At 37.6% G+C, this 16,174-nt stretch overlaps 1 protein-coding gene across 1 annotated transcript in view; it reads right to left on the bottom strand.

Annotated features, from left to right (window-relative positions):
• Nucleotides 1–9,390: 9,390 nt before the first annotated feature.
• Nucleotides 9,391–16,174, bottom strand: part of COL25A1 (collagen type XXV alpha 1 chain) — a 362,960-nt gene continuing 356,176 nt past the window's right edge. The window contains exon 38 of the mRNA XM_060779107.2: nt 9,391–15,835. Coding sequence (XP_060635090.2) covers nt 15,803–15,835 — 33 coding nt within the window. The 3' untranslated portion in view covers nt 9,391–15,802. The remainder of the gene's footprint in view (nt 15,836–16,174) is intronic.

Below are 16,174 nucleotides of genomic sequence, written 5' to 3' on the forward strand. Positions count from 1 at the left end.
TCAAACTTTTCCACTCAGGACCCGTTTTGGCTTGAGAAATTTTTACATGACTGTGTATGTAAGTATATAAAATATATAAACATCATTTACTGATAGCAAAACAGGCTGATTTTCTTTTTAGAATCCACTGGAAACACTGCACAACAAATTTATGTTAATGTTTAAAACATTCAGAGGTGATGTTCAGAAAATATTTAGCAATGCCATATTTTTCAAGATCCCAACATTGACCATGGGGATTGACAGTTTAAGAAGCAGTGACCATTAAGAAGCTGGGTCACTTTTCACTACTTTCATGGACCCAACTTGGCTTCCTGGCTCTCAAAGCCTGGACCTTCTTCTCTTGTTCTTAGGACATGGAAAACGAATCGCAGGGTAAGAGTGCTGTCTAGAAAAATAAGTACATAAGTGTGCATCTGCACATTTGCATTCCTTGTTTATTAGCCTTTAAAAATGTCAATAGCATTTATTCTTCAGTGTGGATGCACCCTAAAAGCTGTTTCCATTCTGGTCATCACATATCCCAGAACCTTGACAAAAATGAAGTGTTAGAGACTGGCCATTATCCAATATGGTGGGATAAAAAAGGCTCTTTTAAGGAGCTAATTAGACAGTAACTTCAGCATGTATTCCCATAGCTTCTTATTTCAAAAAATAATATTAAATTACATGTTTAAAGGTTTATTTCCTGAAACAGGGTGGGGTTTCTCAGAAAGGAGAGCACATGTGATTAGCCTCATTCCATGGACAGGTTTGCCTGCCGGGCTTATGCTTTGCTTCATAATGTTTGTTGATTTTGGCCGCATCTGGCTGTTGGTTCCTGCTTTTGTAGTCTTCTTAAAGTTCACAAGTGCAGAAAAGTCACTACATGCCATTTTGAGAAAGAAAGCTCCATACAGTCGAGCCACAGTGAATCTAGAAGGAACTTGAAGCCCCCCAAAATTTGGCTCGATTTGTTATCACATAGCCAATGGGTAAGGATGATGCAAGTGGTACTCCAATGATTGATCGGTGTGGTAGTCCAGGTTTGCATATTCCCTATTGAGTTAAAGATTACTATTTCTCCCTCCACAACAAATTGTGAAATAATAATAATAATAATAATAATAATAATAATCCAGTACAGGTGGTCCCAATGGTCATTGGCACAAAAGATCTCAGCCGCATTTGGAAACAATAAACATTGACAAAATCATGATCTGCCAACTGCGAAAGGCCACCTTACTTGGATCTGCGCACATCATTCGAAAATACATCACACAGCCCTAGACGCTTGGGAAGTGTTTGACTTGTGATTTGGTGATACGAAATCCAGCATATATATCTCATTTGCTGTGACATACTGTGTTTTTTGACAAAATAATAATAATAATAACAACAGCAACAACAATAAACTTTATTTATATCCTGCCCCCTCTCCAAACAGGACACAGGGCAGCTTATAGAAAATAAAACATAGTACAAAAACCAAAGCAAAAAATAAAAAAAATACATAGACAACAATCTCAAAAACCGAACAGAAAATGAAACACAATACAAAACCCAAGGCAAAAATAAAACACAATACATAAAAGGCATTCTCAAAACCTGATTAACATAACAATAGCACAGTAGAAAATAACATGAATTAATTTTTTGCTGGATTTTCTTTTCACTCCATGAAAGGAGTGAAAAGAATAATTAACACTCTCACCTAATTAGTTGGTAAAGACAAAATCATTGTGTGATATAATCTATGTGATATATAATTAAGAGTCTATAAATAAAATGCAGAAATGAGGCCTGAAACCAAGAATGACCAAATTATCAATTCAATAATCAGAAAACTCTTATTTAAATTGTTATTGCTTTTCTGGAGCATGTTAGCATGGTGCAATCCTCTGTGGGCTGATAGAGGAAATTCCCAGCATAATATAAATGGTTTCTTCAAACTGGCATGATAAATAATTCTCAAACAACTTCTGACAATGTGACTAATTGCCCTGTGGGCTTGGCATCTTATGTAGGCAGTATTTTTCCAGACAGCTGGGGAAGGAGCATGGTATACCTTGCACTAAACATCCCCAAGAGAAGCTAGTAACATGCCAGTCCACCATTGCTTGTTTCAAGGGGTTTGGGTGATTTCCCACATTGCTATTCAACATGGTGGTTCTCTGACTATTGACAACCAACAGCCATCAGATGGCAGTTCTTGGAGAGTTTCTGGGAAAGAAAGAAACAACCGTGGGCAATAGTCACAAACACAGTATTTGTAACGAGAACACTGGGAGGAAAAATACCAGCCTCCCACATCAGATATGGAATATTGATCTGCCTTCTTCATCCTTTCAAACTGTAGAGTTAACTTCATGCTGATGAAAGATGTCAGCCTAAGAGCATGAGAATAGTAAACTTCAAATGAGGAGTATAAAAATGCACAATGTGGACAAAAACACCCTAATGGAAATGTAGAGAACTGGGATATATTGACCATAGCTGCAATTAGTGGTTGTATTTAGGCTAATGACTGTAAGAAAATTCGAAGACCCTTCTTACATCAGACCAAAGATCTATGAAGTATGCTATGTGTTGTCGAAGGCACTGGGTTGCTGTAAGTTTTTTGGGCTGTATGGCTATGTTCCAGAAGCATTCTCTCCTGATGTTTCACCTGCATCTATGGCAAGCATCCAAGCATGTGGACAATTTCAACAGAAAGGAAGAAACCATGAAAATGAACAACATCTGGCTACCAGTATTAAAACACTCTAAAATCATAACAGCAAATAAAGACAGGGGAGCTCCAGACAAGAAACAATCAGGGACAGCTAATCACCTCTCAACAAAGGATGCCCCCAGGCAATAAGAAGTCACACCTTGAAAACTGCTAGGCCATTCAATGCTGGTCAAGGTGGCCAACTGACACATTTACACCTACCTCCAACAGATAAGAGTTCTTTCTCCCACCCTGGAGCTATTTCCTAGTTTCCAACAGACCTCACAACCTCTGAGAATGCCTGCCATAGATGCAGGCAAAACATCAGGAGAGAATGCTTCTGGATCATGGCCTTTCAGCCCGAAAAACTTGCAGCAACCTATACAATTCTAGTTTCTGTATGGCCAGCCAAATTCTTCCTGGAAGTCCTTGGGAATGGCATGAGCACAATAGACTTATGCTGTTGATGCTTCCCAGTAAGTCAGGGGTTCTCAACCTTCCTCATGCTACGACCCCTTAATACAATTCCTCATGTTGTGGTGACTCCCAATCCTAAAATTATTTTCCTTCCTACTTCGTAACTGTCATTTTGCTACTGTTATCAATCGTAATGTAAATATCTGATACGCAGGATGTATTTTCATTCACTAGACCAAATTTGGCACAAATACCCAATACGTCCAAATGTGAATACTGGTGGGGTTGGGGGGAGATTGATTTTGTCATTTGGGAGTTGTAGTTGCTGGGATGTATAGTTCAAATACAACCAAAGAGCATTCTGAACTCCACAAATGATGGAATTGAACCAAACTTGGCACGCAGAACTCCCATGACAAACAGAAAATACTGGAAGGATTTGGTGGGCATTGACCTTGAGTTTTGGAATTGTAGTGCACCTACATCCAGAGAGTATTGTGGACTCAAACAATAATGGATCTGAACCAAACTTGACATGAATACTCAATATGCCCAAATGTGAACACTGATGGAGTTTGGGGAAAATAGTCCTTGACATTTTGGGAGTTGTAGTTGCTGGGATTTGTAGTTCACCTACAATCAAAGAGCATTCTGAACCCCACCAACGATAGAATTGGGCCAAACTTCCCACATAGAGCCCCCATGACCAACAGAAAATATTGTGTTTTCTGGTGGTCATTAGTGACCCCTCTGACATTCCCTCATGACCCCTCCAGGGGTCCCGACCCCCAGGTTGAGAACCACTGCAGTAAGTGCTATTGAGTGGCATATTGTCTTTGTAGATTGGTTTCTGTAGTAGTAGTGGATCTACCAAGACTGGATGTCTATCTGTCAAGGATGTTTTGACTGTGTGGTCTCCTCCACATGATTCTATGATGTCTATACTGAGTTCCATTTACAATTTGAGTTGCTCCAGTTACCTTTACTTGGAGGATTTCCCACCTCATGTGTCAAAAAAGATTGGCTAGCTTTTTTGGTATTATGTACCTTCATTTCAAAGAATAATTTGCAGCTGTATCTCAGGCAGCACAATCCTTGGGCTGGCTCTGTAAAAAAAGTAAAGCATCATGCAAATGCAGAGCTCCATGTTTAGTTGTAAAATATTGTGATCCTACTAAAACTTGATTCACTGCATCTGAGTTTTTTTCTCTCTTTTGGAATATTTTGAAGCTGTAGATCAGGGATCCCCAAACTAAGGACCACAGGCCGGATGTGGTTCTCCAAGGTCACCCCCCTCCCCGCCCTAAACTTTAGACTTAAGGTTGCCCTAAGACTGTCATGACAACAACAGCCCTAATTAACTTGACCATCTCATCAGCCAAAAGCAAGAAAACACTTCCCATTGAAGTCTGAGGGACTGTGAATCAGCCCTTGCCTTAAAAAGTTTGAGGATCTCTACTGTAGATAATTGGATTCTTGGATACAGAATCCTTGGATCTGGAAGGCCAACTCTATTTCAAATTATCAGACAGAAAACTTCAGCCCCTCATTACTGAATGATGCCACGGTGAATCATACATTACCTGTGGATACAGAGGACCAATTGTAATCCCACTGAACACAGTAGGAGAGTCATCTTAACTATCATTAACTGGATCTCACTGCATGTTTTACCATAAGCAAACAGGCAAGACCTTGCTTGCCATAAATAAGAAGGCCATTAATGAGAAGTTCAGTATTGGCATACCCAGAACAAAAAAGGGTCAGCTAGTCTGTGTCTGTTGCCAAAATTTTCACAATAAAATGTGTTTGCTTTCAAAAGTCAGTGTAGAGGCTTGTGTGCATGTCTGTGTGTGTACCTAAAAGCAAGAGCTTTGTAACATAGTGACACCTTTAAATGAATCTGCCACCTGGCAGACATAATATTTCTGTTTTCACACTGGAAACACATAACTACCAATATTGGTCCTCTGATGGCAGTTACAGACGCTTCTGGGGCACTTTTGAGACAAAAAGTAATTTCATTCAGGAATCAGTTGGAAGAGTCAGCTATATTCATTCTTGAGAACACAGAAAGTTCTGTCTGGTAATTCCCACCCACTCACCCACCCACCACGCTGTGGTTTTCCATTATGTGACAATGATTGGCAAACCAGTAGCTTTTGACAGCCAGTGGGGGAACAACAAAAATCCATTCTCCCTCCAGCGACTGTCAGTATTTTGTAGTTAAACATAGAAGGAATCAGGAGGATAGGGCTGGCAGACTCTACAACAATATTCTTATCTGGTAAAAAGCCTTTTGAATGATGATAATAATAATAACTTTATTTTTATACCCTGCCTCCATTTCCCCGAAGGGACTTGGGGCAGCTTACAGAGGACAAGCCCAAGGATTACAAATATAACAGACACAGTAAAAACAATCAATAACAACAAATAATAAAAACATTAAAATTAATTAACATTATAAAAACAATACCCTGGTTGGCCAATTTTAAACTGGGTTCAGGCTCAGAGTAAGTGTGAGGATTCCTTGGGAGAGCTGAGGGAAAGTGCAATAGTCCAAGGGCTGGGTTGCTAGGGTAGTGCCCTTGGCCATTAAAGTGTCATAAGTACAGGAAAGGGGCCAACCAAAGTGCTGGAGCTTAGATAAGGTCGGGATACTTCTCAAGTGAACCGCCTAGTCAATGGCACAATGGAACAACCAAGTTTTTAATTCCTTGTGGAAAATGGAGAGAGTGGGAGCCTGTCTGCTCTCCCTAGGAAGAGAGTTCCAGAGCTGAGGGGCCACCACAGAGAAGGCTCTCTCCCTCGTCCCCATCAACCGTGGGCAGTGGGAACAAGAGAAGAGCCTCCCAAGAGGATCTTCGAGTATGTGCTGGTTCATGGGGGAAGATGAATCGCGAAGATAGGTCCTGAACCATTTAGAGCTTTGTAGGTAATCACCTGCACTTGGTACCGGAAACTTATTGGCAGCCAATGGAGCTGTTTGAACAGAGGGGTTGATTGCTCCATGTAACTCGCTCCCGTTAGGAATCTGGCCACAGAACTTTGGACCAGCTGTAGTTTGGTGTGTTATATTATAACCACTAATTACTGTGTATGGCAAACACAGGGTGCATCTACATTGTCTAATTAATGCCACTTGACACAACTTTAAATGTCTTGGCTCAATATTATAGAACTCTGGGAGGTGCAGTTTGGTGAGGCGTAAAACTTTAGCTCTTCTCTTTGGTGGAGAAGGCTAAAGACCTTGTTAAACTACACATCCCAGTATTCCATAGCATTGAGCAATGGCAGTCAAAGTGATGTCAAACTGCATTCATTCTCCAATGTTAACACACCCAAAGACAGTTGCAAATCTCCTCTGAGTATTCCTTGCAAAAACAAAAGACAATGAAATCAATGAGTTCACTATAAATTGACAAGGAACTTGAAGGTGCCGACACAGACCCACTGAGCCTAATGCTCTCTTTGTGCTCCATCTGCTGGCTATTCTTCCATATGTCTTGTAATAAACATCATTTGAATACAAGGTACAGAGGACACTGAAAAGCAATCCTCTTATTACTCTGCATTTTGTTGAGTGCCATCAAGTTATATCTAATTCATGGTGATCTTAGTGGTTCCCAATCTTTTTTTTTACCAGGGACCACTTGACCAGGGATCACTCTCCAACATTACTACCAAAAGGGTTATGAATCTGTTTTTGGTCAACTTTGGTTCCCAATCTTTTTTTTGACCAGGGACCACTTGACCAGGGACCACTCTCCAACATTACTACCAAAAGGGTTATGAATCAGTTTTTGGTCAACTTTAGATTCGGGTTGGTTATTTGGGGTGCTCATTCAGAAAATTGCACTGGATAGACCATATCAGCTCTTGATTCTGATACAGAACATATGCCATCCAGTAGACACCATCTGTTTGCCCACAGAAAACCATATTTAATAAGCCTTAGCACTATAAGAGGGTTTCGCAAGACCAGTTGCTCTTATTGAAACAGTGTAGTAATGGTGAGGTTGCTGAGCTAATTTTAGTTCTTGCGGACTACTGGTGGTCTACTTGGAAACCACTGTTCTAGGCAAAGTGATCACATGGTTTTCTTAGCAAGTTTTATCCAGAGGGGGCTTGATGTTGCCTTTCTTTAGGCAAGCTGGATGAATGTAATTTGCTTGAGGTCAACAGATAAATTTCCATGACTGAGTTGAACTCTGATTTCTTGGAATCCTATTTCAACACACAAACCACTACACCATGCTGCCTTTCATTCTGAGGAATTTAAGAATTAAAAATCTTTATCAGATGTAGTTCTGATCAATTAAAAACATAAATTTTGCACATGCCCATAAATATGGTTTTTAGAGTGTGAAAAATTGTTCTAAACATGGGTCATCAAATCTAAATTTCGGAGTCTGGAACAGTGCACCTTTTTACCAGCAGTGATGATGTTGTTGACAAACTAAGCTTCATTACATCAATGAAAGATGGTGAACACACAAATTGGAGATCATTTTTTTTAAATGACTGAGCCACTAGATGGCAATATGTGAGTGAGTTTTAGTGGAACAAAGCATGAGTTTTCTTCAGGTTCTCATTGAATCTTCATTGCAGTGCAATTATTATAAATGTACACACAAAGAAAGATTAAAAATAAGGATGGCTTTGCCATTAAGTAATTTACTCTTTGGAAAACTTGTATGACAAAGAACAAAACATCAGAAGGCAGTTTGCTAGATGTAAGCTCTTGTACTAACTGTGTTTCAAAATCTTTCATGAAAAAACTGTAGATGTTGGGAAGTTAGATTATAAATGCAGTCTTGGCCAATTAGTATAAACAGTCAAAAAGTCTCTGAAAACTCCAGAGTTTGATGTTTGAGAAGGAGTCTTTTGAAGACTCTGTGAAATGCTAACACTTATATTGAATGAGGAAAAGAAAATATAACGATAAAACCTCTGACAGTGGTTTACAGCATGTGATTAATGCAGTATATTGTATTGAGTAGATGTGGGGGAGCCTGGAATGAATTTTGATGCTCTTCTGGATGAAAACAAGGAAACTGACATTTTGATAGTTTTTGTAAATACCACTAGAGTTGAGATACTGTATCATATAAAGGTTGAAATGACTTGGGACCCAAAATCTTGTGGATTTTGGAATACCTGTATTCCATTGGTTCTTAACCTTAGGGCAGGGGTCCACAAACAGAGGACCAGGTCACAGTCTCTCAAACTGTTGGAGGGCTGTTGGAGGCCGGATTATAATTTGGAAAAAACAAACAAACATAAATTCCTATGCACGCTGCACATATCTTATTTGTAGTGGAAAAAACACTTAAAACAATACAATAATTAAAATGAAGAACAATTTAAATAATTATAAACTTATTAGTATCTCAATGGAAAACGTGGGCCTGCTTTTGGCTGATGAGATAGGATTGTTGTTGTGTGCTTTCAAGTCGTTTCAGACTTAGGTTGACCCAGAGCGAGGGCCAGGTAAATGACCTTGGAGGGCCGCATCTGGCCCCCGGGCCTTAGTTTGAGGACACCTGCCTTAGGGCCACGGACTATCAGTGGGCCATGAAGACGAAAATCTAGTCTGCGAGCCTCCTTCCTTTTTATTTATTTAATTTCCACTTCTTCTGTGCTGCCCACTACTCCTTCCCTGTCACTGACCAGCCCCACCACCTTGGATAGACCACATCAGCTCTAGATTATTAAATATGGTTTTCTGTGGGTGAACAGTTGGCAATTACTGGATGGCATATGTTCTGTATCAGAAACTAGAGCTGATGTGGTCTATCCAATGCAGTTTTCTGAACCAGCATCCCAAATAACCAAACCAAATCTAAAGTTGACCAAAAACTGATCCATAACCCTTTTGGTACTAATGTTGGAGAGTGATCCCTGGTCAAAGTGGCTGTTGGTCAAAGTGGTCACTGGTCAAAGTTGTCCCTGGTCAAAAAAATGTAGGGAACCACTGCTGTATTCACAAATATGTACCTAAATATATATATTGCAGACGTGGATTGATAAAATTCCATATTCTAGGCCAAAGGCAACTGCTATCTAATGCAATTCATGAGTAATTGAGAAGAAAAAAGATGTTCAAGCCAATAACATTTTCACATTAATCGTTTTTCACAGTGCGTCATTAAGGAAGGCACTATTCAGAGAATACCAAATTGTGTAAGATGTAACCTTTTTTTAGATGGGAGACTAATGTTTAAGATCTGGAAAGACCAAAGAAAAGATTTCATAGCAATGCACACCAGCCTGAATGGTAAGATTAAGAGTTTAATAATTACACACTTTTTACATTATGAAAATAAGTCATAAATAGTGTAAAAATAATTCTGAAGATCAACTTCTCACAAGCTAGGAACAAAAAACAAATACAAAACTCAAATAACTGGAAAAAATAGAAAAAGAAAAGAAGAAACCAGGGGAATAAAAAAAAGAAGAAAAAAGAAGAAACAATTCATACTATTTGATGATGCTCGGTCTTGAATTAAGCCTGAACTAGAGTCCACAATAAAGTAGAGATGTGTAACAAATAAGAAACGGTGATTTAAATCTTGAAATATTTACACAACCATTTTTTACAGTGATATGACGCTCAGCATGAGTCATGACCTGTGTGATGTATCGTACAAATAGTGACAATTCACCCCAAAATTGCAGGCTGTTCTCTCCTCTAAAGAGACCATTATGAAGTATGAAAATAATCACACATACAATTTGAAAAAAGTAAAAAAATGCAAATAAAAATATAATATTTTCCAAAAGAATATAATAGATACATACACCTTTTTTAAAAAAGTTACAAAGTTGCATGATACTATAATTCCCAAACATGTACAATGGCATCATATCCTCAATGAACAGGCACATTTCAATAGCAAGTGGTCCTGTGCAAGCCATACACAAATCTATGAAAAGTACACAATAATCTGTTAACAATCTACCTCCAGTTCATTTCATTGGGTTTTGCACAGGATAAACTGCACAAGGGATTGTGGCCAACCTCAACGGTAAAGTCTTCCCCAGTCAAATGCTTTCAGAGCACCTCAGATCAGTACTATGTGACTGACCTGATTTTCAACACAATGTAATGAGGTAAATGCCGAGGGTTCCAGGTTGTATAAGGCTCCCTATTCTCCAGAGAAAGACAATTATATTTTTGCACATAATAAACAGATTTTGCTTCAAATACCACTTTAAAAATGCCAATGCACTCCCATCTCCTAATATTGGTAGGTTCATTTTATTAAACATCCCTTGTTTGGGTGATACTGTTACATCAAGACATCAAAAGTCAGAAATCAAGATGGCAAACATATTTTTTCAAATAAAATGTACCCAAAATACTGGATGTTTTGAGAAACATAGCTTGTTTTCAAAGTCATTTGGATCAAAACTGAAAGACAACACAAAAATAAATAAAAAGAAAGGAAAATGATGGTGTTATTACTGATATAAGAAGTAGGTCTCATAGCTGACCACTGTTAAAAGCATACTTTTCATACTTTTTTAAAAAGTCACTTTTGGTTTGAAAAATAAAAAGACACAAAATGATATGGATGTATTGATGCAACTGTACAAAAATCACATAATGGAGGTTAGAAAGTTTGCAAAGACAATGTGTGCTGTCCCACCTTGTGACTGGGTGTGACCATTTGTGCACTTTTTATGCTCAAAAATAATTACACACAATTACAGTATATTATACAAAACAAACCGAACCAAACAAATTATTCTCATTACGCAAATATAGACCAGACTTTCATCCATTGATCCCAAATGGTGAATCAGGACCTACAAGTACACTACTGAATTGTTGCTTGCTTGGTTCTTCAACAACCATAGCATTTGGGGACTTTTTATTGCACCAAAATTAAATTTAAAACAAACAAAAAGCCAACAAACAATGAAAAGAATGCAATTGTAAAGCCTAGCAGATATCTTTCTTGTTCTCTGTAATTCTGAAGTCTTTTTATTATTATGCATGACACTGACTTTGGGAAACAAAGAACAGTAGAGTCTTGCTTATCCAACATAAACGGGCTGGCAGAACGTTGGATAAGCAAAAATGTTGGATAATAAGGAGGGATTAAGAAAAGCCTAGTAAACGTCCAATTATGTTATGATTTTACAAATTAGGAACCAAAACATCATGTTTTACAACAAATTGACAAAAAAAAGCAATTCAATACATGATAATGTTATGTACTAATTGCTGTATTTATAAATTTAGCACCAAAACATCACAATATTTCAAATCAGCTGTGGATCCGGGCAGGAGGCAGACTGTGTTGGATAATACAGAATGTTGGATGAATGAAGGTTGGATAAGCGAGACTATACTGTATTACACCTCTTTGTAGGACATGTAGTCATTATATGGGCAAACAAAGAGTTGTTTCCTCAATATTTTTCATAAGAAAAATGAGGGAATGAGAAACAAATATAACTTGGAGATTTTGATATACACATAGAGCTTCTATGTGGTGATGAACATGGATATGATTTGAATGAAACAGAGCATATTATCTGCACATTCAGCTTGTATTTATATCAGCAGAATGGGGGGCGGGGAACCCAAAAGAGCCTGGGGCACATAATTGGAGTCTTTGAATTAGGATGACCTTAATTTTGAATAGATACATCAGAGAGAACTCGATCACCTAGTCTCCTAGTCTTTGTAATGACTTTCAGAATTTCTAAAATTACAAATAGATTAGAGGAAAAAATGTTTAGTTACTAATGATCTAAGGATTGTGGGTTTTAACCTATCCTTTACAATTATCTGTCTTTGAGGCAATTGGATAGATACAACTCTCCTGTTTATGGAGATTAAAGGAAAGCTTGTGGCATTTAAAGAAAGGTTAATTTGAAACATGTTGTTTCCAGACATTATATAGCTTTGTTAAGGAAAACATATCCATGAAATCTGGCACCAGAAAATAGTTGGGAAGAATATGCAAAGAAAAATAATAGTCACACACGCAAGAGAAGCAGAACTTAAATAAGCTCAGGGCATTTTTCAATGTTTGATATGAAAAATAGATCACTTCATAAAATCTACAAATTTCTAAAACTGCAATAGTTCAACCTAAATCAGCAATACTGAAAAAAGAAGGGGCTTTTTGGTTGCACCAAAATAATCCTTAAAGAACAACACAAAGGCACTGCAAGTGCTCAGAATATGATTGTATAGTCTTGTATCAGAACATTCTGAAGTTGGAGCACTGTGACATTTCCAAAGCATCATTTTATGCTTTTCATCCTTTTATACCATTTCATTCCCATGATCTACTAGTCTAATTATCCCTTCATATAGAGAGAAATGCCCAGAATGGAAACCTTGCCCACTTCATCTATGTCATACCTGAAATGGCCTAGAAAATACAGATATAATTTGAATCTTCTTCTTCAAGACTTTTCACAAATAGGTTACTTTTTGGAATCAGGAAAGCATATAATTGCTTTTCAAATCAGAGCTCTGTTTCCAACCTTAGAGGGGAGGGGGGCTTACATGTTGTCCTATGGGTGATAGGGTTTCATTATTTGATCCTTTAATGAATCAAACACCACGTTCTCATCTGTTCTTATTTAAAATCTACAGGTGATAAATGACAATGCAAATCTACTAAGACATTGCTGATTCCTCCCATGAAACAAAAAGCATTTTAATTAACTCCAGTGAATACAAATTAATGAGTAACCTGCATTATGCAGATGCATCAAATGAATGGAAAATTATTAAAGGAGAAGAAAACAACAACCCAACTATTGCCAGGTATAGATACTCAATGTGGCTACTAATATTTCCTGTTATCATTGTAGTTGAGGGCCAGCAGAATGCAGACTGCTATCAACCAGCTAGAGATGCCTTAAATCTGAGTGGACTTGAAGGAACATAACAACAACAAATTGCTGTATCTATATCAGCTCACAGACTGTCCACACTCAAGGGAGACTAGGACATGTTCTGCACAAGACAAAATCTCTTGCATTACCTGGGGCAGAGAAGGATTCATTCATAACCACACCTTAAACAAGATTAATTTTATTTTGAAACTAGTAACTGATACCCAATTATTTGTTCCATTAAGGATAGATTGGATTTATTATTATGCTTCTCCTTGCAAGAGCATCTCGTTCATGTGCCAAGGGCTTCTCAATGAACTCAACAGTGGTTGGTTCTTTATCCTCAGTTTGCAAGCCACATGATGGTAGGACACTACAAACAATGTAAACTGTGCAGTTCTCTTAGACATCCCTCCATATAATGTGAACACAGCTAGTGAAAAACTTGAAACATTACTTTTGGACTGCAACTATAATAATCCTCTCTAGCAAGCATGGTTAGCTGTAATCAAATAATTTTCCAAATTCTAAGCTAAATTTGAGCACTAAAATCCAGAGTTGAATAGGGATACAAAAAGCATTCATAGACTCTCCATTGTTGATGTCCTGTCTGCTGGGGTACAGAGGACCAACAGAGCTCTCTTTTCCTCTATACGGAACTGACTATAAGCAGGAGCTGCACCTAGACAGGGAAGCCTTGTGCCCTTGGTGTTTTAAAATACCAGCAGTTATAAATGGGAACACTTATGCTTTAATGTCCTGCAACACAAAACTCTTATGGAAATTTATGTTTGGAATGTATTGCTCAGTTAACAGGCTCCTTGCTTACATAATGATGTCCAACATCTGAACAGATCTAAAAGTATGCATTAAGTGTACACCAGAATGTAACAAGAAGTATCACAAATTATAAAGAAGCGATTCAAAGATAAATATATTGGAAGACTATGAGTGAAATTCAGAGGTGCTCATCTGCTAAGACGTCACTGACAAAATGGATTTTCAGTTCATGATTCAGCCACCCACATAACCCCAAAATGTCTTTTGAAATGATTGGGAAATCTCTGCAAGAGATTTGGATGGAATAAAGGGGCTCAGGAGCATAAATGAATGGGAGATTCCTTGCACAAGGTAAAGTCCACTATCTCATTTGCAAGTTGGTTTTCCTATTAATAGATGCTTATATGTACATGCACACATCATCTGGCCAATTTCATTTCTCTAAAGTTGTGAACATCAATCCTGCAATTGAGGCAGCTAACAGCAAAAATAAAGTCACGAGTGCAAAGAAAGTATTTAGTAAAAGCATTCTTTTTTTTCTGGTTTCCCTGAGCATCTGATCCTCCTCACGGTCTCTTTTGCTCACAGGACATTGCTGAAACTTTGGTTAGAAGTATTAAGATGAAAAACTTCACTGTTAAACCTGCTGATGAGGAAAAAAAATCCCCAAGGGATATTTTTTTTCCAAAAAGAAAACAGGGAAAAATTCCTTTCAATGTCCCTGGCATTCTGAAAATTAAATTTGAATTTTAAAGAAATGATAAGTAAGGTTTTGATCTCATATTGATTCACAGCTACAAAGCAGTAGGAAACTAACATTTTATAATGTTATCTTATAATCTATTTCAAAAGGAAACTCACGTGATAATGAAGGCAACCAATGCTTATTTCCAGAAATGTGATTGCATAATGAAAACATCCATTTGAAATCATTTTTACTTGTGTATGAAATTTTTGGTCAGCCTTTAAAAAAATTATGAACATATAGAAATATGAAATTACTCTTTAAAACAAGTAGTATAGCATGCAACATAAATTATTTTCACAGAATGATTACAAATGTCCCTTTTGTATATATAGCTAAACATAAAAATGTTGAACAGATGTGTTCAAAATTCAATGGGACTCTAACAGTGTCTACTCAAAAGTTAGACTGTGAATTCAATTGAGTCAATTGTGAAGTAAATATTTGCATAACTGCAGATGAAAAAAGAAAATATTTGCGCTAAAATTTACAATGGACTGCAACTTTCATACAATAACCATTTTTGCTTTCCCTTTTCCACATCCTCTGGAGTATGAGACCCCAAAATACATTAACTGCAGAAGGAAAAAAGACATGTTAAGAAATCAGCAAGTAAAAAAGACAAAAACTTGCTTTATATCAGTAAAGACTCAACAGATCTCCAAAAACACAGTACTGAAAGGCGGTGAACACCAGGGTGCTCTTCAAAAAGTAAGTGTCCATAAGAATGAATGAAGAAGAAGTCAGCAAACAGAAGTATTAAACAAATAAAATTAAATATATTTCCCAGTATCCTACAAGTAGTTGCCATTTCATCAAGAATGTCTAAAATCCAAATGGCAAGCCATACAAAGTCATTGTTGTTCCGTCATTTGGGGGGGAAGGCATTTTATGGTATCTTGTGTCAAGAATTCTTCCCACATGGAATAATATCAAAATACAATATGTGAAATGCATATTGTACTAATACTTGAAGAAAGCCGTCATCTTCCAGTTGATACGGAGATCCATCCTCACACAATCCATCTGGCATCTCTCTGCAACTTGTCATCCCACTCACAAAACAAGATCTTCTTTTCTTCTTTGTTAAATAATCAGCAGGGCCTTGTGTTGAAATTCACCCAATATGGCTATCTCGTGACTGTGAGCAGTACAAGCAAATGGAGGCTGATGAACAGGTATCACCTTTTCCCGACAAAGGTGGTTTCATAACCCAGAAGACAGAGCCATCCACCATCGGAAGGAACGGCAATTCCTTCCAAATTCAAGACCATTGTCTTAAACTCCTCATCTTATCATTTTTTTGCAATGAGCCATGGTGTAACTCCCTTGGGATGATAAAAAGAATAGTTCAGATGCCTGAATTCACTTGGACAGCCAGCAACCATTAAGCATACAAGATGATCACACAGCAAGCTATTTTGGCACACAAGTCATGCTTTCGATTTTAGTTAGAACAAGAAAATGGGGAGCAGGGCAGGAATGACCCAGTAATAATGAGTTTATCAAATGAATATGGAAACAAAATCACTATATTCCAACTGCAATCATTTACAGTATATTTCATAGCACTGAGCTGAAATTTGGTCACAATTTCATGTAAACTAATTCATGGCACTTGCTGTCCATGCAGGTCCACAAGCCGAAACAAAAAAAAAGTTGAAAAA

The sequence above is a fragment of the Anolis sagrei genome, chromosome 5 (assembly GCF_037176765.1).
Source record: "Anolis sagrei isolate rAnoSag1 chromosome 5, rAnoSag1.mat, whole genome shotgun sequence".
Taxonomy (NCBI): domain Eukaryota; kingdom Metazoa; phylum Chordata; class Lepidosauria; order Squamata; family Dactyloidae; genus Anolis; species Anolis sagrei.